The sequence below is a fragment of the Laccaria bicolor genome, genomic scaffold (assembly GCF_000143565.1).
Source record: "Laccaria bicolor S238N-H82 LACBIscaffold_2 genomic scaffold, whole genome shotgun sequence".
Taxonomy (NCBI): domain Eukaryota; kingdom Fungi; phylum Basidiomycota; class Agaricomycetes; order Agaricales; family Hydnangiaceae; genus Laccaria; species Laccaria bicolor.
In genome coordinates, this window is record NW_001889873.1 from 2,716,712 (window position 1) to 2,736,867 (window position 20,156).

The following is a 20,156-nucleotide window of genomic DNA, read 5'->3' on the forward strand; positions in this document are numbered from 1 at the left end:
ATCGTATTTCTCAACGAGTCGAGCTGTTAACGTGCCCTTGCCTGCTCCTGGCTTGCCGAACATGAGCATTCGCATGAAGCGATCGTCGCGATCGTCTCGTTGGACATTGTGGGTCGTGAGAGAGAATGGGAGCGCACGGCGGAGGGGAGCCGAGGTGGTTATTGAACGGCTGCCAGAGTCGGATGAGCAGGCATTCTGTGTTCGGATTCTAGCAATGGGATGCCCACGAACGCGAAGGGCCTGCATTCGAGGAAATGAAGAACCAGTGTATGCCTGACTCAGGGACCCCTATAATATGTCAAAATTACTCAGCTCGCGGCGACTTTTTTTTTTTTGGCAGCGTCGGCGCTAAAGAAGGTGCAGAATCAAGAAAGGGGGTAAGTATAGAATCGAGGATAGAATTGCAGGTATAAGTAATCAAAGGATAAAATCGAGGATAGAATCAAGGCCATGAGTATGCAAGCACGGAAGTCCGTTGAATCCCGCTCTCCTAAGCCTCAACTCAAGCTTGTGAATTATTCGAGTGTCTACTGATACATCTCATGAATTATGGAGTCCCACTGGAGCACCACCGCCTTCTCTCCTCGTTTCTGTCCATCCCAGAAGCTCACGCATAGCACTTACCCCAATTACCCCACGTACACCTCTGGACGGGTCCAATGCAGCGCAAACGGCTTCTGCGACCGTGTCAACGTGAATAGGACGCGTAGTAAGTGCATTTGCAATAGACCCCAGCGGCGATGTCCGAGTTCCGTCAGACCCCGTCTGTGGAAAGGCAGACCCGAGAGATCGGATAAAGCTTGACGGCGTGGGGAGACCTCGAGGCATATTTTCGTGGACCACGGCCGAGAGGTCGAGAAGCGCTGCGGCGGGTGTCGTCCATGGTCGATGATGAGGGTGATAGACCAGGCCTTGATAAAATGGTCGGGAGCGGATATCACGAGGACAGAAGCAAAAACTCACTAGGACGGATGTACACTCCTCGGTAGAGAGGGTTGGCTTGCATCATGATCTCGATTCTTCGTTCCGCCTCCCGTTTCGTCGTGATGTACCTTTCAGAAATCACAGGACGGAAGATGTCTTCTGCGGAAATGTAAACGAATGGCCTGGGTATATTGATCTTGGACGCTTCAGAAGGGGGAGAGGCAATAAACGCTTCGCAAACACGCAACGCTAACGAATTTCTGAACAAAAACGACTGATACGTACTGTGTAGCACTCACCGGTATCGCGATTCATAACCTCATAACTTCCCCTGTTCTGTTCTCCACCCGTTTGACGTTTGAGCGGATTGCCGTCCGAAAATCCTGACTGGCAGACGCTTTGCATGACTGACAGGAAGTCGCCATTCTTGAGAGCCTGCTTGTACCGCCCGTCTTCAATCAGCGTTCCAAGCGTATGTACGACGCCGTCAACCTCCGGAAACAGATGCGCAAAGGTTTCTGGATGGAGTGCGTCTCCCTTTTGCCAATCCACCTATGAGGGGAGGGTCATCAGAAAGAATGCAGACGTATAAAAGTTTCGGCAACACCTTGGACGTCCAGTCGGGCGCATGGCCCTTTGGTGTGCGATATGGTTTTCCTGACGAGCTAACGCTGGTGACCTGCATTCCTTTCGCCAATGCGAACCTGCACACGGCAGAGCCTGAAGAAAATGGTTAACAATGGCTTTAAGTAGAACGGATTGGCGTACCTATGAAACCATTTCCACCAAGGACGAGTATCTTCTGCAACGGTGCCATTGAATTTTGTGTCCGTCGGTGACTAGAATGAGTGACTCGTCACGCAAACATTGTTCATCAGAAAATCGTTTCTATTCGTCTAGCGAGCGATACATGGTCATTATGATGCTGGCACCATAGCAAAATGGGAAAACAAGTAAAGCTAACTTCAAGTTAAGACTGGCAGTTCAATGCTAATGAAGGGAACGGGCCGATCGAGAGAATAAATCGTATAGGAGGCTTTACGCCAACCTGGGTCGTTAGGCTCGTATCTGGAGAGATACTCTCACGCCGTTCGTATAAATGTGCTCGTCCAGAGCTTGTGGCGGGACTGGCCTCACCACATCCAAAATACCCAAAAAGAAAAGAAAAAGGACGGAGTGAAGATAATGGGGCGGCAGCCATTTAGACGAATGACCAAGTAACTAGAGGTTACAATGATAGATAAGCTCATGCTCAATCAAAAAGTTCAAAGAGACTTACTGGGGACCATGCCTTCATCGAGGGTGGCTATTTGCTTGAAAGCTCCTTCGGAAAGATCAATGGAATTACTGTTCTTGCAGGTTGGGCAAGCATCAGCAATGGTCACAGTAATGCTCTGATTCAAAACGTGAGGCCATGGATGATTGGGTCCAAGAAGATATACAAATACCTTTCCATTATTGGCATTAGTCAGTTTGACCTGTTTGCCGCAGAGGGGTGATTGGGCCGAGAGGTTTCCGTACCTGTCACCATCTATCGTGGAAGGTCACAATTAACGCCGAATGCTGTGCGGAAAAGAGGGGGAAAAAACCAACCAATGGCAGCGATCATGTCATTGTCGCTGTGCACGGTGCCACATGCCCCCGCGACACCATTCTGGTAGAAGAAAGTAGCGCTGACAAAGTATAAGAAAATGAGCGGAAATCAGATGCTAGGAGACGTACAATCCACCAGTGTTGACGCCGGAAGCGGGAGCTTGAGTGGCTGCAGACGCAGGCTTTGTGGTCGTGGGTTCGGGGGTATTGACAGCGGTCGTGGTAGGTACAAGGGGTGTCGTTGCAGCGGGGGCGATGGGAGCGGAGGAAGAGCTGGGGGGTTCGTCATCACCATCATCGCAGTACTCGTCTTCATCATCATCCACGGGATCAGCGGAAGGGGAAGCCGCCGAAGCTGCTGCTGCGGTTGATGGGGTAGCAGACGGATTGCACTGTGCCGGACGTGTTGCCAGACTCTCGTTGGCCTAGAGCAGGTGAAATAAAGAAGACGAGTAAACTATAAGCGGAGCTGCTCACAAGGAGGGGATGGCAGCAAGAGTCGAAGAAGGCAGTATTGTGCTTTACGTTGCACTGGAGCGCCATGTAGCGGGTATGGTAGGTATCGTATGGCTATAGCAGCAATCAAAAAGATGAATCATTGGCGAGCGTAATACATACCTCGAGGAGACCTGTATTATAACCAGCAGGAGGAGTTGAACGAGGAACAACGAGAGCAGAAACAGACGATGCTGCGAGGGCTGCAAGGGCTATGAATTTGAACATTGTGAGCGAGTGGAATAAGCGTGAAGGCGTTGGGTTATAAAGAAGGACGAGAGAGAAGCAAACCAGGAATCTCAATACTTAAGAAGAAAGGTTGAAGGACAAGAATTATAAATAGATTTTATCCTTTGCAACGTTAGCCAAACACCGGCATCTCCCGTCAATATTCGTTCAACAACCTGTGCAAGGTCACCGTTAACCGCAACGACACATCATGAGTCCGTCCTTTTTTTTTGAATATCTTCCATCGCTAACGTACTACACCAGCCGACTATCATCAAAACCCTTTTGCTTCCTCTCATTCTCTCGACACTAACCCATTTGACGACCCCGTTCCAAATCAAGAACAGACACGGTTGGAAGAAATTCGACGACGAGAAGCAGACCTCGAGCGCAGAGAGTCTGATTTGAACAAAAAGGCTGATCACATTCGTCAGCACGGAAGAAACAATTTTCCACCATGTCAGTCATCTTCTAATGAGCCTGTTTGTCGTTCCTATCCATATCTGTCCTGTCCATTCCAGTCTTCCCCTTGATTTTCCATTCTATTCAAGATGAAATACCCGAGGCCTCGCGGCCGTTGATTACAAGGCTGTATCAACTATGGCTCGTTCTTGTGGCAACCTTAATCATCAACATGGTTGCATGTATTTTCGTCCTGACATCAGGTTCCTCAGGTGGTGGTAGTGATCTGGGTGCAAGTTTGGGGTGAGTACTTTCATTTTGAATTGAAGGAATATTCTAACTCAACCCTCAGCTATGTGTTTACCATTACCATTGCATCGTTTCTTCTCTGGTACCGGTGCGTCCAAGGCCTTCTGTTCTATGGTACAGTCTTAAATTGGCCTGTAGGCCTATATATAACGGCTACATGAAGGCAAGTCCGGTCGTTCCTTGAGAGCTTCAGCTTGACCGACTGCGATAACGCAGGAGCAAGCATTATACTACTGTAAGATGTCCGGGTTTCCCCCGCATCGCAACCTAACCGCCCCCGTGCACTTATAGACTTTTACTTCTTCTTTGGCGGATTTCATCTTCTTTTCAGTCTCTACATGTAAGCACGTCATTTCTGCGATTCACCTCCTGACAGGACCTTATCTTTGCCACACAGGATCATCGGCATTCCAGGGTGTGTAATATTCTTTATAAAGCAATCAACTCCGAGGCAGAAGTAGTCGCTCACTGCAATCTATTTCACAGCACCGGTTCAGCTGGTCTAATCCAGACCATTCGGATGTTCTCAAATCACCTTTGGGTAGCCGCTATTCTCGGCACAATAGCTACTGTCGGCTGGTTCATTCAAGGACTTGGAAACGCGTATTATTATCGCGAAGTAGGTGGTTCTGGCTCAATCAGCCAGACATAATATTGATCGACGCCACAGATTTATATGCACCACACCGCCGCGGGTCATACTATGCAGAAGGTGGGTGGTTACATCCGGACGCTTTGGCTTCTTCTAACGTCGCACATAGGCCAAAACGGAGCTTGCTAGCCACGGGGCCAAAGCATACTTCACGCGGGGTTGACGATCCTTGTAATTTGATACAAACTTTTTCATGACTTGTATCTGTACCTCAATGGACATGACATCCAGATATCCAGCGGAGCTTGAAAGACCGTTGTCTGGAGACGAACGTCTTCTGACTCTGTTCCCCTGCTCCCGAGGCGTTCATTTCTCCGTCCGCAGCATCCATCACTCGCTCCGCAGCTCCATTTGTCACAGGGACGATGAGCTGGAGACGGGCAACGTCTCCCATGAACGTTCGGGAGAGACTAAGAAGCTCGCAGGTCGTGAAGGTATCAAAGGCTGGAACGTTCTCGCCAGGCAGTTTCTACTTGCTTAGCTCTGTCCTGGCTTTCCCATACGACCCGTAGAGCACCTGATGTTCTTCAATAAGAAGAGCTTAATTGCCGCGTGCTCGTGACGCGTATGGTTGGAGCTTCAAAGTCCCTGCTGATGCCTTGTTCGTCATCAGTCTCAAATTTGTTTCTTGCTTATTTCCAGGTCAAAGTTTTTAAGGGGCAATTTTGTGAAGGCGAACGGACTCGATTTGCTCCAAAGAATCTGCCCAGAGTCGCCACTCTGATTCGTGATACACATAAGAATGCTCTCGCGTGTTCAAAATACATACAACTTTGTCTATTTTACCATGAGCGTGATATGGGTATGAATGTAAGGCTGGTATAAATAGTATAGATACAGCTGCAAAGGTGATGCGGGTTAAAAGCACTTGGTAGCGTACACGATGTGAAGATGCGTCGAAAGCGAGTCGGAAGGGAAGTAGAGATCTTGCTGGGCTTCTTTGATGATTCGGTCAACAGTCGGAATGGGTAGATTGTTCGAGAGGAAAAGAGGACTGAGGGCGGGCAAAAAAAGTTCATAGTCCATCCATTGAAGTTGCCCAACAGTAAGTAAGTGAGGGTCTGATAAAGATGGACAATCAAAGGCATGATTGACGTATTCGATGGAACTTTACCTTGAGGCCAAAATCCCACAGGAATGTTGCCGTCACGAACGACAATATTTTCGTAGGCGCCAGTAGCCGCAAGAAGGTCTGAGAGCCGCTGGGGAACGGTGATATCAATGCCTTGACGTCGCAGGCACGTACGATAAGTCTCCCAAAGGGTAGACCAGCCGTGCATGGAGACGGGCCCCAGCCGGTCCGAGGAGGTAGGTGAGGGTGCTGGGTTGAGGTCCGGCTCAATGAGAAGTACGAGCCCGCCTGGACGCAAAAGACGAGCGATTTCGTGCAAGAAGCGAGGATAATTGCGAATCTGGGGGCGTTGTAAAAATACATCAGGCAAACCAGGAGGAAGTTTGACAGGACGCACACCAATGTGAATTGAGCGGGCGTGTATGAAATCAAAATGATTGTCTGGATAGGGAATATGCCACTGATCAAGGTCACACAGCTCAAACCTGCAGATGGGCAGATAGGTGGGTTAATAACGGAAGCGAACAAGGAAGCGGACGCGTGGCTTACGTGCAGTTTGGGGGGACTGTTCTAGAAGGGGTGTGAGGCGCAAGGAAGAAGGGGGAGGAAAGGCTGTATACCTGGGTTGAATGGGGGCAAGGTCGACGCCAATGACCTCTGCTCTGGGGAACTCGTCCGCCATGTCGATTGGCCTGTTAGGTATAAGAGGAGGCGTCTAAGCGAAAAGCGCAACAAATACCAGAAACCGCCGCCTGTGCCTAGGTCGAGAACTAAGAGACAGTGAGGATATGTGTGCAGTGTTGGTAGAAAACACACTTTTGCGTTGCTGGCCAAACTGGAGGACCTCTTTGACGGGTCCGACATAGTTTCGACCATCGAACACAAACTGAATCATACGGTGATGGAGTTCTGAGCGCTGCTGGGCAGGATTAGAGCAAGGAGAAATATAAAAGACGAAGAATAACTTGCCTTGACCTGGTCATCGTCGACGGGGATGAGGTAGTTTGTGTTGAGAGCGTTGAGGGTGCGACCATGGAGATTGCGGAAGTATTCCGAGTCATCGTCACCAACGACAGTAAAGTCCATCTTACAAATTGGAACCATGACATCATCATCATTTCCTATGCATCCCACCAAGGACGACACCGTTCGTACCACTCCCGACGACGTTTCCGACAATGTTCCCAACAACGACCTCCCCAACACCAACCTCAACGTCCTCGCCTACTGGTCGTCCACCGCAGCAGCCCTCTTGATAGTTCTAGCAGTCTGTTTCGCCCTCTGCTCCTTCTCCACCAACCTCGAAACCTTCCTTGCCCAACACCTGGCCATCTTTTTCATCGCCATCGCCATTACCCTTGTTGTCAATGCATGTATTCACCTTCCTAGTTTCGTTTGCTCTCACCTATGACACAGATTCCATCATCCACTCCACCACCTTTACCAGCTGAGTTCAACCCCAATCAACCCCTGCTAGTGCCCCTATCCGCCGCCGCCATCATCTCCGCCTTTTTTGCCTGGAATTCGAGAGCAACTAGTCCTCTTGTAACCCTTTTTTTCCTTGTCGACATTGTAATCGGGCTTTGGGGTTTATGGGCTGCATGTCTTCTTTCGTCTCACATAACTGATTCGACGCTCACTATGTTTCACTATAGCTTGTCTTCAACGGACCAGCTGTCCTCTCCAAGACAACTGGCGCAGATAAGCACACGTCTTCCTTCATCTTTGGGAACAAGGCTTCAGCATCCAAACAGAAGAAGCGTTGGAAGAGTGAGCGGCGGCGTGAGTAACTAAACAAAATGTGTTTTACGCAGATATAGCGTATGTGTTCCACCAGTGTACGATACAATTTCATCGAGCTCCTCCCATGCCCATCATCTTGAACATATCCGCCATCCCTGGCATCCCGCCGCCTCCAAGTCCTCCCAATCCACCAAGTCCACCCAACCCATTGCCCATCGATGCCATCATCCCTGCACCATATTAGTTAGAGTCAAGACCTGGAGGCCCTAACGTGAACCAACTCACTCTGCATCTCTTCCATGTCAAGCTGATCCCCACCCTGTCCCTGCATCATGGCCTTCATCATCTCTTGCATCCCGCCACCGCTCCGCATCTGACGTTGCATCTGTTGCAACATCCCAGGCGGCATTGAACGCTACGTAAAAGCATCAGTTCAGATATTCAGGGTTAAAATCATGGATTCGCAGCTTACTTGCATAGCCTGAATCTGAGCTGGTGTCGGCATACCACCCGCGCCTCGACCCTTACCCCCTGCTGCAGATTGCATTTTTTGCATAGCTTGCAGCCACCCATTCTTTCCCCCTGCTTGCTTCGCCATAGTCGCCATCATTCGGTACTGGCACAAAAGTTCCTCCACTTCCCTTACACTCGTTCCACTCCCTTTTGCAACCCGAGTCACCCGCCATGTTAGTCCTACAGGCTTGCCATCCTTTCCCACCTCCATGAAAGGTGCCCCGTCCGAGTCCAGCTCGCCAGCCGTCATGCTGTCCGTAATGTAAATCATGCGTTTCATGCGAAGTGATCCTTCTTCGTCCGAACCTTGCAGCATATCTTGAGGGAGCCCCGGTATCATGGACGCGATTTTACTTATTGGGCCCCTTGAGATAAAATGCGTGTTAGAACGGTGTTGTCGGGAATTGACTGCCTTACATATTCATCACATTAGATATTTGCTCTCGCCAGTCTCGAATACTTAGCTTTCCTTCTTCAAGTTTCTTTGCCATTTCCTTTTGCTTGTCCGGATTTTGTGTCGCCAAATCCTGCATGTGTTCCATGAGGCCTTGCATATCGCCAAGTCCAAGCAATTTTGAGATGAACGGTTGAGGAGAAAATCGATCCAAGTCGTGTAAATGCTCCCCCACGCCAAGAAAGATAATCGGTGTCTTCGTAGCTGCGACTCTGTAACCAATCTCAATCAAATGCCGCGGTGACCATTTGGTAGTCGACGTACGCTGATATAGCCCCTCCTCCCTTCGCGTGCCCGTCCATCTTAGTTACGATGATCGCACCAAAGTTAGCACTCTCCTTGAAAGCGCGACTTTGTGCCTCGGCAGCCTGGCCGATACTCGCGTCCAAAATCAACACTGTCATGTCTGGCTTGACAGCCTCCCCAATCTGCACCATCTCCTCGAACAATTCTGACTCTTGCTTATGCCTTCCAGACGTGTCGACAATGATCACATCGAACCTCTCTTTCTTGAATTTCGCCACACCTTGAGCTGCAATCGACACAGGGTCTGTTTCTGTATACGATCCAAAGTATGCAACTTTAGCCTTGGTGGCCGATTGTCGCGTCTGGTCAAAGGCTCCAGCACGGAAAGTATCCGCACAAACAATGGCAGATTTGAATCCCCTCTTTTGATAGTGAACCGCGAGCTTTGTGCAGGTCGTAGTTTTCCCATTCCCCTGAAAAAAAGTTGTTGGTAGGCGGCAAAAAGGATTGATGCCAACTGACCTGGAGCCCAACGGCCATTATTACATTTGGCTGCCCCTTCTTGGGTTTGTATGGCTCTACGCCTGGATCGACAAGTGCAACCAATTCATCGAATACAGCCTAACATTGTTAGTGTTTATGAAATATAACGACGTATATTGGCACCTTTTGAATCAGGTTCTTCCTATTCGTTTCCTTTGATTTGTCGGCAGCCGCACTCTCTATCGTTGCTTTGACTTTCGCTTTGACTTTCTGCCGGAGGGACGCAACGAATTTGACGTTGACATCGGATTCGAGCAGCGCGGCGGTGATTTCTTTCAGCGTCGCATCAAGAACCTAAGGATGCTTGGTTCACTTGTGTAAACCAAAGCACTAATTCTAGAACAGACCTTCTCGTCAACAATGGGGGCTTTGTTGAGTGAGGAGAGAGCAGCGTTGAGCCTACGTCCCAGGTCGGCCAAAACCATGATGGTTGAGGTCAAGTTACATTGGACACCAGTTGTACACGTATGAATTCACACTCGCAATCTCAAGATAAGATGTAAATAATGACGAACCCTCATATTCATAGCTTCCCACTACATACCATCCAATCGCCGGCTTCAACAGCGCCAAATTTCTCTGAAAGATTGTCTTCAAGACAACTTGATGTTGAGCTGAATGTGCGCTATCTCTACGTATGCCGATTGCATGGAATAACGGCACGAACACAATGATCAGTAATTAATCGACCAATGCTTCGTTTGACCCCCCATGGCATACTTACCAAGCTACATCGAATTTGCGACAAACCTCCTTTCGTAAGTTACGCTTCAGACTTTGCCGCGCTAGGTAAGGAGAATTCCTTTCCGTCGGTCGTGCTTTTTTTGAAGGTTTGCAGCCAGCGTGGCTGAGACATAATGGATAATTGTGCAAGGAGCCCCTGCTGGACTGTAATTTGTCTGCTCCGTAGCCGTTGAACGACCTACGGTTGGGTGTCCACATTTTGAAGATAGATGCACATCGGTTGATCAGGTAAGTCTGAGGACGCAATGTTTGAAGCATCTACTATGTACTGATCTATAACTCGTCACTAGTTACGAAACTTCATTCAATAAAGGCGACGACATCCTTTGCTCGAAGTTTTCGAGAGTTTTCGTTGTTCACCTATTGGTCACGCGGCGTCACACGCTATCGAGCCTTGATCTGAATCAAGTCCTTCGAAGTGCCATCAATTGTAGATATTATTGTTTGAACTTCTCGTGCTCACTATCATGTCGACGATCTTTCGGGTTGCTCCTAGCTGGCCTGGTTTTAGTGGCGTCGAGAACCTTATCATTTTGTCTGTCCACGATTTCACATTTCTCAACTTTCGCATTCAACTCATCGTACACATCTTGTGAATAGCGGTGATTCCTACAGTTCTGTGGGCTACGAAGGCAACGAGGCAGATCACCCAACGGCATCAAATCCACTTGGCGTACCATACCCGGGCTTGACCTGGAATGAGCCTGATCTTCCCAATTGGGTGGGCCATCTAATCACAAAATTCTGCCCCCCACCCCGCTACGATCCAAACGCAGAAGAGGGTCAAGAGGTCGCAGGATATACCGATTCGCCTCTCTTAGTTTATGATTATGCTCGAGGAGGCGATACGATCGCAGGTGTTCGTCGTCAAATTCAAGAACAGTTCCTGAAGAAAGTGGGCCAAAAACCAAGCTGGGCACCGTGGGCAGCCAATAACTCTCTGTTTGGTGGGTGTCAAGGGGAAACTCTGTTCCAGAGCTGATATGTTTTTTAAGTAACGTGGGTGGGGATCAACGACTGCGCGTAAGCTTTCCTCCTCTCATTGTCTTATTACCTGTCGTTAATTGCGGGGTAGATATTCCTCTCAACATCAATCGACTTTGGAGACCCTTTTTAAACTCCAAGATGAACTCTACGAGGCAGGCGCTCGGAATTTCTTATTCATCGATGTCCCACCAATCCACCGAAGTCCAGCGGGTACGCAATTTTTCTCTCTCTTTATCTTTCTCTCCTGATGCGCCAAACGACCGTCACACAAAGTCCCCGAGCATCGACAAAATTCCGCATCGTTTGACAATTGGAATACATCACTACGAGTTGGAGCAAAGAAGTTTTCCGACGCCCACGATGATGCCACAGTTCTTCTATTCTCCTCGTTTCGTGCGTTTGAAACCTTCCTGGATGATCCGGAAGTCAATGGGTTTGAGAAAAAGGATATTCGAAAGTGGGGCGGATCTGTTTGGGTCGATCATATACACCCATCAAGCCAAGTTCATGAATTCATCGCGAGCCATGTAGCGGATTTTCTTGACGAAGTCCAGCGTGTGGTCTGAATGCATGCAGAGTTGCACCGCTTGGACTCTGCTTGACTTTTAAGGATTGACAGTCACAATGTACTTATACCACTTATGTCACGTGAATTTACCTGTACTTGGTCCACTCTCAATCCACTCCAGATCGACTCTCTGACAAGAATTCAAATTGTATTCGAACCTGAATCAATCCGACGTTGCTGACTTCAATGAACTCATAAACGAGGATTGGTAGTATACATACCTGTATACGAGATCCTCTTTCAGTTTCCCGCATCGACGTATCATCAATGACTTGGATCCCCTCATGGCTACCTCGGCTTCCATCCCTCAATTTCGCCGTACCGTCTAGCGTCCAAGGCAGATTTATCTCCTTCTTGCTCAAAAAGCTGTTTGGGCATCTCTTTAAACCTGGCCAGCTCGATTCTAGCCAGGTTGATGCTCAAATTGGATCCGGGTATGTTCAAGTCAACGACCTTGAACTGGATGCTGAGGTACTGATCACTTTCATGTTAATTGTGGCGATTGTTTCTTTGCTTACCCTCTCAAGGCTGTTAATGCTTATCTGTCCGACCTTTCCATAACGCTTCACGATGGAACCATATCCTCTGTTGTCGCGCGTATTCCTTGGCCCAATCCTTTGTCTGCTACACTAGGCCTCACATTGACATCTCTCCATCTCACCTTTCACGTCCTAGCTTCAACCCACCATCAATCCCAGCCTGTTGACCCTGCCGAATCTATGGCCTCAATGGCTGAATCTTTTGTTCATGAAGAATTGACACCACGAGAGGAGGCCACACTTTGGCAGTCATTGCATTCCGAACAACTGAAATATGATGATGAACAGAGCGTTCCTGGAAGTCTTGATCCTTTCTTAACCACAACCGAGGATGATGTGCGTCATACAGATGTTGAGCCCGCGGGCATTCCTATCTTTGCGACTCTCGTCGAGAGATTACTTGCCAAATTTGAATTTGATGCTGAAGACATCATGATAACGATTGTCCATCCTGGAAATATAAATGTCACGATGTCTGTTGCTCAGATTCGATATCAAACGAATGCGAAAAGATCAGACACATCTGAAGGAGAAACGCGTTCCTTGATTATTGAGGGCTTCACTGTAGCTGCCCGCCCTTTCCTCCCTACTCCACCCTCATCTACCCATACTCCCTACGACGAAATTCGACAACCAGTTTCACCCAGCTCATCAACGTCGTCTTTGGATGAAGAAACGCAATTTGCCATGTCGCAATCCCTTGCATTCCTTCCACCCCGCTCTCCGTCGGCATCTGTTGCGAGTAGTATTTACGAGAGCGCTCTCAGCCTTAGAGGACTGGCGGAATCAAGGGAGGGGAACGCAACCCCAGATGACCACGGAAAACCGTATGTTGTGCTGGATGACTGGGGTCCCTCTGAAACACTATTGTCGTTTGGCTCATCGCCTATTCAGATACAACTTTTGACACCTTCTCCACTCCAGACTGATGTTCCAGAAGCTCACGACACGCAAGGTCCCTCTCCCACCTTACCTTCTGATGACGAAATAAAACTTTCAATCACAGCAAGTGTCATAGCTTGCGCGATCCGGCCATGGCAAATACGAGGTTTCGTCAATTTGGCAGATTATTTTTCATCATCATCACAAACTTCTCACAAGGAGTTGACACCCTCGCGCCCACTTTTATTTGAGAGCGCACCTGCCACACCGACGTCGAAGCTCCTTTCATCATTACACATTCGGGGCGTGTTTATTCTCCTGCTTCCTGAATTGCCAAGGACTAGCCCGACAGCTGAAGATGCGGAACCACTGCTGCACTATTTCGAAAGCCCAGTGGTGCCTCCACGACTCCATCACGGATACGTACGAATACACCTGGACACTCTGTCAGGCTCGTTATCTTCTTCCCATAATGAACTAGATTCAAACCACAAGGACTTTCCAAGCTCTGAAGTAATAACCACGGTGGCCATGGCCGCAGGAGATCTTGCGATATTTGCATTTCCTTATCAGACTCCTGGTCGTGATGAGATCTCTCCGTTTCCCCTGTTTTTTACGGACCCTCACTTAAACTCTCAGTACCCCACGACTCATCATCATCCAGGCGAAACCAAGCCCAGCGACTATCCGCAACTTCCCACATTTGAAATTTTGGACTGGATGGATGAAAGATGTCAGAAGTATGGGACGAAGCTTGGTTTTTGGCGAAGTCGTCCACAGTTCAATCGTGCGACATCTTTACACGAGCCATCATCTTCGATTCGAATGCGTAAACAGAACCTGGAGCATGATGACCCTCCGTTGCCTTCGTTGTCGCATGCTGTCGAGATATCGGCTTTGAGCAAGCGGGTTGTAGCACATCAAAAGGACAAACGTTACGGCACCCATACGCTTGAACTGAATGTCAATATAGCCCCTGTTCAGATATGCGTGGATCTTGAGAAGACTTTACATGGCTCCCTAGCTTTTTTCAAACAAGTTCTCCATCCTAAACAAGAAACTCCAGACAGCATGTGCGACGACGAAGCTGGGCAATGCACACCCCCTTGTACACCTCATGGCGATGATTACTTGGAAAGAGACCAGACCAAGGGCAAGTTTACACACACTCAACCGCCGTTGCTTGGATCTGTATGTGATTTTTTTCTCTTTTTTTGAAGATGGTTTTTATTGAAGAGTGTACTACTCAAGGAAGCCATTGTCAGTCAACGTATTTCCATTCACTTCCCAGTGATTCGACTCTCAATCCGTTCCCCCTCTCCATCAAGTCGATCCAATCGAACAGGCGTTCTTGTAGTTAATATACATGACTTAGCGATCAATAATGCTCCAGAGAACGTGAGGGCTAAGGCGAGGTTCTCCACCTTCCATCCTACATCGCCCCAGTCTTCACCTGTAGACGGACAGCTTCAGATGAGGGCAGAGTTTGGGAGGATCATGATTGCTTGCTCCCTCGTTCATGAGGGAACTACCTCTTCATTTCTCTCCCTGGGGCCCTTGCGATACAAAGACTCTACAGAAGCGGAAGCCAATACGTCTTCCATTGGTTCTGACAAGAGACTGTCCCCTTTACTCCCTTGTCTGAAGGTGACTCGGTCAGCCAATATCCCCTCGACCAGCAATGCTTCTATCGTCGCTCTCAGCTTTGACCTTCCCTCCCTTTTCGTTGATATCTCCAAAAGTCAACTGGATGCTCTCCAGTATTGGGCAGATAATACAACACAGCTTATAGACTCTGCGCTTAATGCATCTTCAAGCAGTGCTAAAATGGGCGCTGAAGAAACGGGATTGATTGGAAGTCGGTTCTTTGCCAAATCGAGAAGTGGGAGCACCAGTGGACTGAGCTCGGCTGTCGGGGAAGCGAAGGCAGAGACGGTAGTCAAATTGACGATAACTGAATGTAAGGTCCTGATCCCGTTGTTGCGTTCTCTGCTCAAGTGTTGAAAGCTAGCATTCGTCAGAATAAGACTACCACGAACAGCAGATAATGCCGTAGTTGTACGGCCATTTGACGTAACTCTTTCAGATTTGGATGCCTTAATCGAATTCGAGCCGGAGGGCGAAGTAACTTGTCTCATTCCTATCAATGGAGTTTTTGTCTGATATCCTAATTCTCAGCAGAAGACTGTCTTGACGGTAGGCATCATGGACATTGCTGTCAAAAATGGGCAACCGTCGGAGGGTTTCCAAACACTTCTTTGCCTGACTTCTCCTCGCAGTCTAGTCAGTTGTCCAAAACTGGCCAGAATGACGGCATCTAATCTTTTGTTGCAGTCCACTTCTCCCAGGCCGCTTGTCAAACTCCGATTGATATCTTTGGTTGTTCCGGAGACAACAATCAAAGAAACCAGGGTGAAAGCGACTGTTTGCGGATTTACCTATGATTTTTATCCCGACATTACCTGGGTAACAGATCTCGGCTTATTTGCCAAATCTCCACCAGGGGTAAGTAAAGGCTAAAGCTACGTCTTTCAACTCTGATCGATTCGTCAGACATTTGAAAGTGTCATTCCAAGTGAGCGAACAACCGTATCTGTCAGAATATTAGATGGTTCCATACGACTATTTGCTCCCAACCATCTTGGCGCCCTCACCGCGTATATCGGGGAATTGGATTTCTTGACGAATGTCGTGGGAGACTCTCCAGAGATGTCGTTTCAAGTTGTCATTTCAGAACTTGCATTTTTGGCCATCGATGCCGATATGACGCATGCAAGAGACAATATCAACTCTTTGAAAGGTGTTGGATACTGGAAGGTGGGCCGTTTGGCTTTGAAATCTAATTGAAAGTCTAACAGAGATTTTCAGGCGGCTGGTTACGCGCTGCTCGCTGAAATCGCTGACATGGATTTGCAGTACATTGAGTCTATCGTTGTACCCTACGGAAAGCAGGTAAGCCACATGCATTTCCTCTGCGTGTGTTGTTCAAGGCGTACGATAGGTGCACGTAAAGCGCATCAGGCTTCGGGTGCATTCTTGTGCGGATACTCTAGCAGCTGTAACGGCTTTTGCTAGTGACTTGGCGTCTTCGTTTGAACGCGTGACTGAGGAGTTGTACGCAACCCTCTCGAAATTTTGAAACAACCACATTAACCTTCGTACGTAGATCCGAGCAACAACCCACCGTGGTTTCCAGGGATTCAGCGAATGAAACCACTCTCTCAGGTATTTGAACTGCTTAATCATCACAACAGCGTCTGATTGTCTTCTCAGCGTCTGTATTTGATGTTGCGTTTAAAGTCCCCGAAATTGGCCCCGCTCCAGACATGATTAATGACGACCTACCCACCAACCTGGATTATCTTGACGAATCATTCGGAACGGCGGCGGGCCTACGTGAACTTCGCGACGATGATTTGGATGAGTTTGACGTGAGGGAAACGGACGCAAGCTATCTTGCAAGCGATGGCTTCGACACCCATATGGTGTCGAAGATTGGTGGTGAGACCATCAAGGTATTCCAAACTGAAGGCATCACTGTTGTTGAAGAGTATTTTGATACTCTTCCGCCTGATAAATCTTTGGGCTCTCAGAAGTGCGGTATTCAATCGTCGTGCCGTAACACCCTCGCTCACTTTGAATCATTAGGGACCTTAGTCGTTCCACCTTACACGTTCAAGTGTCTAACGCCGACCTGACCTTGCTTCTCTACGATGGTTATGATTGGATCAAGACACGTAGGACGATCGAGGAAGAAATCAAAGACATGCGGAAACGATTGGCCAAAATTCGGCAACTCGTAGCCAGTGGGCAAACACAAGATCCAAGCCTCGATGAAGCGAGTTCTCTCCTGTTTAACTCGGTATACATCGGCTTAGAACAGGACGTCGATGGATTGGAACCGCAGGCGCTGCTTGATGCAATTGACGAAGAGTTGAGAGACGATATCGAGACGATCAGTCAAAGTTCTTGGCAGTCCCTCAAACCATCCACAAGTAAACCACATAGTGGTATGGCGCGTATACGAGGGAAACGATTGACGCGTTCCAAAGCACCAAGCATGGAATTCCGCATGTCGGGCTTGAACGCAGAAATTGACCAGTACCGGCCAGATGAACCTTTGGTGTCTAGAACTTTAGTGGTTGTCAAAGATTTGGAAATTCTTGACCACATCAAGACCTCTACGTGGAAGAAATTTTTGACAGATCTGCGCTCAGATTCTCGTGGAAACATCAGGGAGACAGAGTCGAACATGGTCCGAATCGAAGTTAGCACTGTTCGACCCGTTCCAAATCACCCATCCGAAGAAGTTCGACTACGAGTAAGTAACTGCCCTGTTTCAATGTGGATTCCTATCCATCGATAGTTGGCTAGGCGAAAATATTGCCACTGCGGCTATATGTTGATCAAGATGCTGTCGATTTTCTCAAGAAATTCTTTAGTTTCAAAAGCCCGGATGTTGACATTGGTGCTACTCCTCCCAGTCAAGGAGACACTTACATTCGTGAGCGAATAAGTTTCTATTTTTATTTGACATTTATTTTTGGTGTTAGAACTGGCTGAGATATTTCCCATCGACCTGAAGTTAGATTACAAGCCTCGTCGCGTTGATTATCGCGCACTACGTGATGGAAGAATAATCGAACTGATGAACTTCTTCCATTTCGATGGGGCAGAGATGACACTTCGTCATATTACATTGGCTGGGGTACGTTGGTCGAAGTAAAGCGAAGATATATGATTCTCAACTGTTTCTAGGTAACCGGATGGCCAAGATTGTTTGAGATGTTAAACGATCTTTGGACTCCCGACGTGAAAGCTACACAACTCGTCGACGTTATCTCTGGAGTAGCGCCGATTCGTTCAATGGTTAACGTTGGTTCGGGGGTCGCAGACCTTGTCTTGTTACCCATTGCACAATACAAGAAGGATGGAAGGATTGTACGCGGGGTTCAGAAAGGTGCCACTGCATTTGTAAAGTCCACAGCGATCGAAGCCATCAAAATGGGTGCCCGACTAGCAACAGGAACGCAAGTCATTCTGGAGCAAGCAGAAGGTGTACTCGGAGGGCAATTTGACCACACTATCACTGCGGAAACCCTTCAAATGCCTGCAGGAGACGAGAGTACTGGTGGATTTTACACAGACGAGGAGGAAGAATCCACAGATCTCATTTCCAGATATGCTCAACAACCGGGAGATCTGAAAGAAGGGATGCAGTCAGCGTATGAGAGTTTGCAAAGGCACTTTAGTTCCGCTGCTCAAACCATTCTTGCTGTTCCAATGGAGGTGTATGAGCGTTCAGGCAATGAGGTAAGTTCCGTGGAGAAGATTTTACACCGTATCTAACCGATCACTACGCAGGGGCCTGTCCGTTCTGTCATCCGTGCTGTACCCATCGCTGTTCTGAAACCAATGATTGGGGCGAGCGAAGCAGTTAGCAAGACACTCTTGGGACTGCACAACGCTCTCGATCCCAACGTTCGTCATGAGAACGATGCCAAATATAAGAACCGATAATGTCTCAGCGTTATTGAAATCTATGCACACACATTTGTACTTGTATCGCAAGCACTGGCCGTTGGCACGCAGAGTAAGTGTAGTACTTATACATGGGACTCGTAAATCTCGGAAGATTCTGTGGCGAACCTTAATCAATATCCATTCCCATTGATCGACCCTCGCCTGGGACCAGAGCACTCTTGTGCTTAGAGTTGACGGTAAGCTTGATCTTTTTGCTCTCATTGATTGATTCCGCCTCCTCGACCGCCAGCGGCTCGTGAAGTGTGACGGAGGACTTCGCTTGTTCCAACATCTTTTTGCGATGTGCCCTCTGTTTTTCTCTGCTCGCCGCCATTCTGAAAATAATGTGAGCAGAGGGTACATATGTTAGGAGTACAACGTGGTAGCACCTATTTTTGTAGAATGCCCGCTCTCTGCGTGCTTTGATTTCTCCCACCCGTTTCATTGCCTTGACCGTTGTCTGAACCAGTTCACGATCATACCGCACAGGTACGTTCCTCCGCTTTTCAAAGTCGATTGTTGAATCCTAAAGCGAGGGTTTAACAGTCAACCATGTGTAGTGATTCAACTCACAATGGTCATCTCCTTGCCTGCAGCTTTTCTAAACGCTTTCGTCCATCGTACTTTGCGGGGATTTCGCTTCATTCTAAAAGCGAAGATATAGGAGGCAGTCACTAAACAGGGCAATATTCTCACTTGAAGTTCTTATGACATCTGGAAGAGAAAGATGAGTAAGTATGGAAGCGAATCAAGAGCAGGCTGACTTGGATGTGCAGAATCTGAAGACTTTGGCATCGTTTCTGACAAACGCGGAACCTAGATGCGAATGAAAAGTTGAAAGAACATGAGCAATGGGCAAAGAAATACCATGTCCTGGATACACATTCGTTGAGCAAAAATAACACTTTTCAATGCGCATGGCTGAAGCAAGTTATCGTGGGAAATATACTCAATTTGTAAATGCTACGTTTCTAAGTTCAAATTTCTTCTCAAGTATGGCCGCGTCGGGCAGCTGCAAGGCATTCTTCTTCTAACCCACCAAGCCACACAACCTCTACCCCAGCTTCCTTTAGCTTACGCGCCCCTTCACATTCAACGAAGTCAAGAGGTTCAGCGACTCCGATGAAGCACCGCCGCACCTTGGCTCCTATGAGTGCAGCTACACACGGAGCCAATCCTGAAGTCCTGATGGAACAAGGTTCAAGTGTGGTGTAAACATCTGACTGGGATAGGATTGTATTAATATCGAGCTCTGACGGATCTAGCGTCGGAAAGAGAGCTCGGAGTTGATCAACAGAGAGGGTATGAGCCTTGGAGAGGGCATTGGCTTCGGCATGTGTGTTTCCGAAGAGCTCTCTAGAATGCCCAGTGGAAATAATGACTGATGAAGTGCTTTGAGGTGGACGAGTAGTGATCACACAGCCTACACAGAACGCTGTCGGCGTTGGGATGCACTTGGCCGCCTCTAAGAGAGCGAGGCGCATGAAAGCGACATGATCTTGAAAGGAACTTGAATTATTGTTATATCCAGCAGAATAAAACAGAATCTAACCGTCGTAATTTTCAGTCATCTTTCAGGCTATCTTGAACAGAATTTTGTGAGAATTGAATGTGTAGGCATTAAATTATGTAAACAACTGAGTTTGCGTTGAACGTTTCTTGATTAATATTCTTCACTTTTGCGCGACATCATGTCGTCTCCCGGTTCCAGCCACCTCCCCTCTCAAGTACAGTCTGCA

The 20,156-nt window shown here is 48.1% G+C and overlaps 10 protein-coding genes across 10 annotated transcripts; 4 read left to right on the top strand and 6 right to left on the bottom strand.

The window, feature by feature from the left end:
* Positions 1–492: 492 nt before the first annotated feature.
* On the bottom strand, positions 493–1,741 carry LACBIDRAFT_187538 (uncharacterized protein; the record flags this gene model as incomplete). The annotated part of the gene is made up of 5 exons (XM_001875377.1): positions 493–911; positions 964–1,173; positions 1,224–1,476; positions 1,532–1,644; positions 1,693–1,741. 5 exons carry the CDS (start codon positions 1,739–1,741, stop codon positions 541–543), a joined length of 996 nt encoding a protein of 331 aa, XP_001875412.1. The 3' UTR covers positions 493–540.
* Positions 1,742–1,794: 53 nt separating this feature from the next.
* Positions 1,795–3,310, bottom strand: LACBIDRAFT_306030 (expansin family protein). The gene is made up of 7 exons (XM_001875378.1): positions 3,136–3,310; positions 2,995–3,087; positions 2,647–2,942; positions 2,518–2,597; positions 2,373–2,455; positions 2,204–2,318; positions 1,795–2,145 (listed from the first exon to the last, which is right to left on the bottom strand). The coding sequence occupies exons 1-7, from the start codon at positions 3,238–3,240 to the stop codon at positions 2,126–2,128; spliced, it is 792 nt and encodes a 263-aa protein (XP_001875413.1). The 5' UTR covers positions 3,241–3,310; the 3' UTR covers positions 1,795–2,125.
* Positions 3,311–3,451: 141 nt separating this feature from the next.
* Positions 3,452–4,766, top strand: LACBIDRAFT_306031 (uncharacterized protein; the record flags this gene model as incomplete). The annotated part of the gene is made up of 11 exons (XM_001874844.1): positions 3,452–3,455; positions 3,505–3,699; positions 3,762–3,945; positions 3,995–4,039; positions 4,090–4,114; positions 4,168–4,186; positions 4,243–4,291; positions 4,349–4,366; positions 4,438–4,570; positions 4,622–4,663; positions 4,713–4,766. The coding sequence occupies 11 exons, from the start codon at positions 3,452–3,454 to the stop codon at positions 4,764–4,766; spliced, it is 768 nt and encodes a 255-aa protein (XP_001874879.1).
* A 695-nt stretch (positions 4,767–5,461) lies between these two features.
* LACBIDRAFT_306032 (uncharacterized protein) lies at positions 5,462–6,761 on the bottom strand (the record flags this gene model as incomplete). Its single annotated transcript, XM_001875379.1, has 8 exons — positions 5,462–5,664; positions 5,718–6,015; positions 6,073–6,160; positions 6,225–6,245; positions 6,296–6,367; positions 6,415–6,445; positions 6,492–6,591; positions 6,645–6,761. The coding sequence occupies 8 exons, from the start codon at positions 6,759–6,761 to the stop codon at positions 5,462–5,464; spliced, it is 930 nt and encodes a 309-aa protein (XP_001875414.1).
* Positions 6,762–6,777: 16 nt separating this feature from the next.
* On the top strand, positions 6,778–7,465 carry LACBIDRAFT_306033 (uncharacterized protein; the record flags this gene model as incomplete). Its single annotated transcript, XM_001874845.1, has 3 exons — positions 6,778–7,044; positions 7,092–7,274; positions 7,331–7,465. The coding sequence occupies 3 exons, from the start codon at positions 6,778–6,780 to the stop codon at positions 7,463–7,465; spliced, it is 585 nt and encodes a 194-aa protein (XP_001874880.1).
* A 61-nt stretch (positions 7,466–7,526) lies between these two features.
* Positions 7,527–9,599, bottom strand: LACBIDRAFT_244818 (uncharacterized protein; the record flags this gene model as incomplete). The annotated part of the gene is made up of 8 exons (XM_001875380.1): positions 7,527–7,648; positions 7,782–7,833; positions 7,891–8,296; positions 8,349–8,597; positions 8,650–9,104; positions 9,154–9,252; positions 9,298–9,468; positions 9,522–9,599. 8 exons carry the CDS (start codon positions 9,597–9,599, stop codon positions 7,527–7,529), a joined length of 1,632 nt encoding a protein of 543 aa, XP_001875415.1.
* A 786-nt stretch (positions 9,600–10,385) lies between these two features.
* Positions 10,386–11,471, top strand: LACBIDRAFT_306035 (uncharacterized protein; the record flags this gene model as incomplete). The annotated part of the gene is made up of 5 exons (XM_001874846.1): positions 10,386–10,453; positions 10,519–10,865; positions 10,914–10,941; positions 10,994–11,115; positions 11,179–11,471. The coding sequence occupies 5 exons, from the start codon at positions 10,386–10,388 to the stop codon at positions 11,469–11,471; spliced, it is 858 nt and encodes a 285-aa protein (XP_001874881.1).
* Positions 11,472–11,740: 269 nt separating this feature from the next.
* Positions 11,741–18,414, top strand: LACBIDRAFT_306036 (uncharacterized protein; the record flags this gene model as incomplete). The annotated part of the gene is made up of 16 exons (XM_001874847.1): positions 11,741–11,944; positions 12,001–12,967; positions 13,019–14,085; positions 14,146–14,854; positions 14,906–15,018; positions 15,073–15,399; positions 15,448–15,711; positions 15,763–15,846; positions 15,896–16,008; positions 16,061–16,119; positions 16,168–16,489; positions 16,543–17,215; positions 17,269–17,398; positions 17,448–17,602; positions 17,653–18,207; positions 18,259–18,414. The coding sequence occupies 16 exons, from the start codon at positions 11,741–11,743 to the stop codon at positions 18,412–18,414; spliced, it is 5,898 nt and encodes a 1,965-aa protein (XP_001874882.1).
* On the bottom strand, positions 18,413–19,336 carry LACBIDRAFT_182124 (ribosome biogenesis protein RLP24; the record flags this gene model as incomplete). The annotated part of the gene is made up of 6 exons (XM_001875381.1): positions 18,413–18,752; positions 18,807–18,943; positions 18,991–19,063; positions 19,114–19,131; positions 19,182–19,233; positions 19,285–19,336. 6 exons carry the CDS (start codon positions 19,334–19,336, stop codon positions 18,545–18,547), a joined length of 540 nt encoding a protein of 179 aa, XP_001875416.1. The 3' UTR covers positions 18,413–18,544.
* Positions 19,337–19,406: 70 nt separating this feature from the next.
* LACBIDRAFT_306038 (uncharacterized protein) lies at positions 19,407–19,901 on the bottom strand (the record flags this gene model as incomplete). Its single annotated transcript, XM_001875382.1, has 1 exon — positions 19,407–19,901. One exon carries the CDS (start codon positions 19,899–19,901, stop codon positions 19,407–19,409), a length of 495 nt encoding a protein of 164 aa, XP_001875417.1.
* Between the last annotated feature and the right edge of the window lie 255 nt (positions 19,902–20,156).

Coding starts and splice junctions, on each gene's coding strand:
- LACBIDRAFT_306030 (XM_001875378.1), bottom strand. CDS start 3,240: ATGTTCAAATTCATAGCCCTTGCAGCCCTCGCAGCATCGTCTGTTTCT. Junction 2,598..2,646: donor GGCGTCAACACTGGTGGATT/GTACGTCTCCTA, acceptor ATACTTTGTCAG/CGCTACTTTCTTCTACCAGA. Junction 2,146..2,203: donor CGATGAAGGCATGGTCCCCA/GTAAGTCTCTTT, acceptor TGTAACCTCTAG/TTACTTGGTCATTCGTCTAA.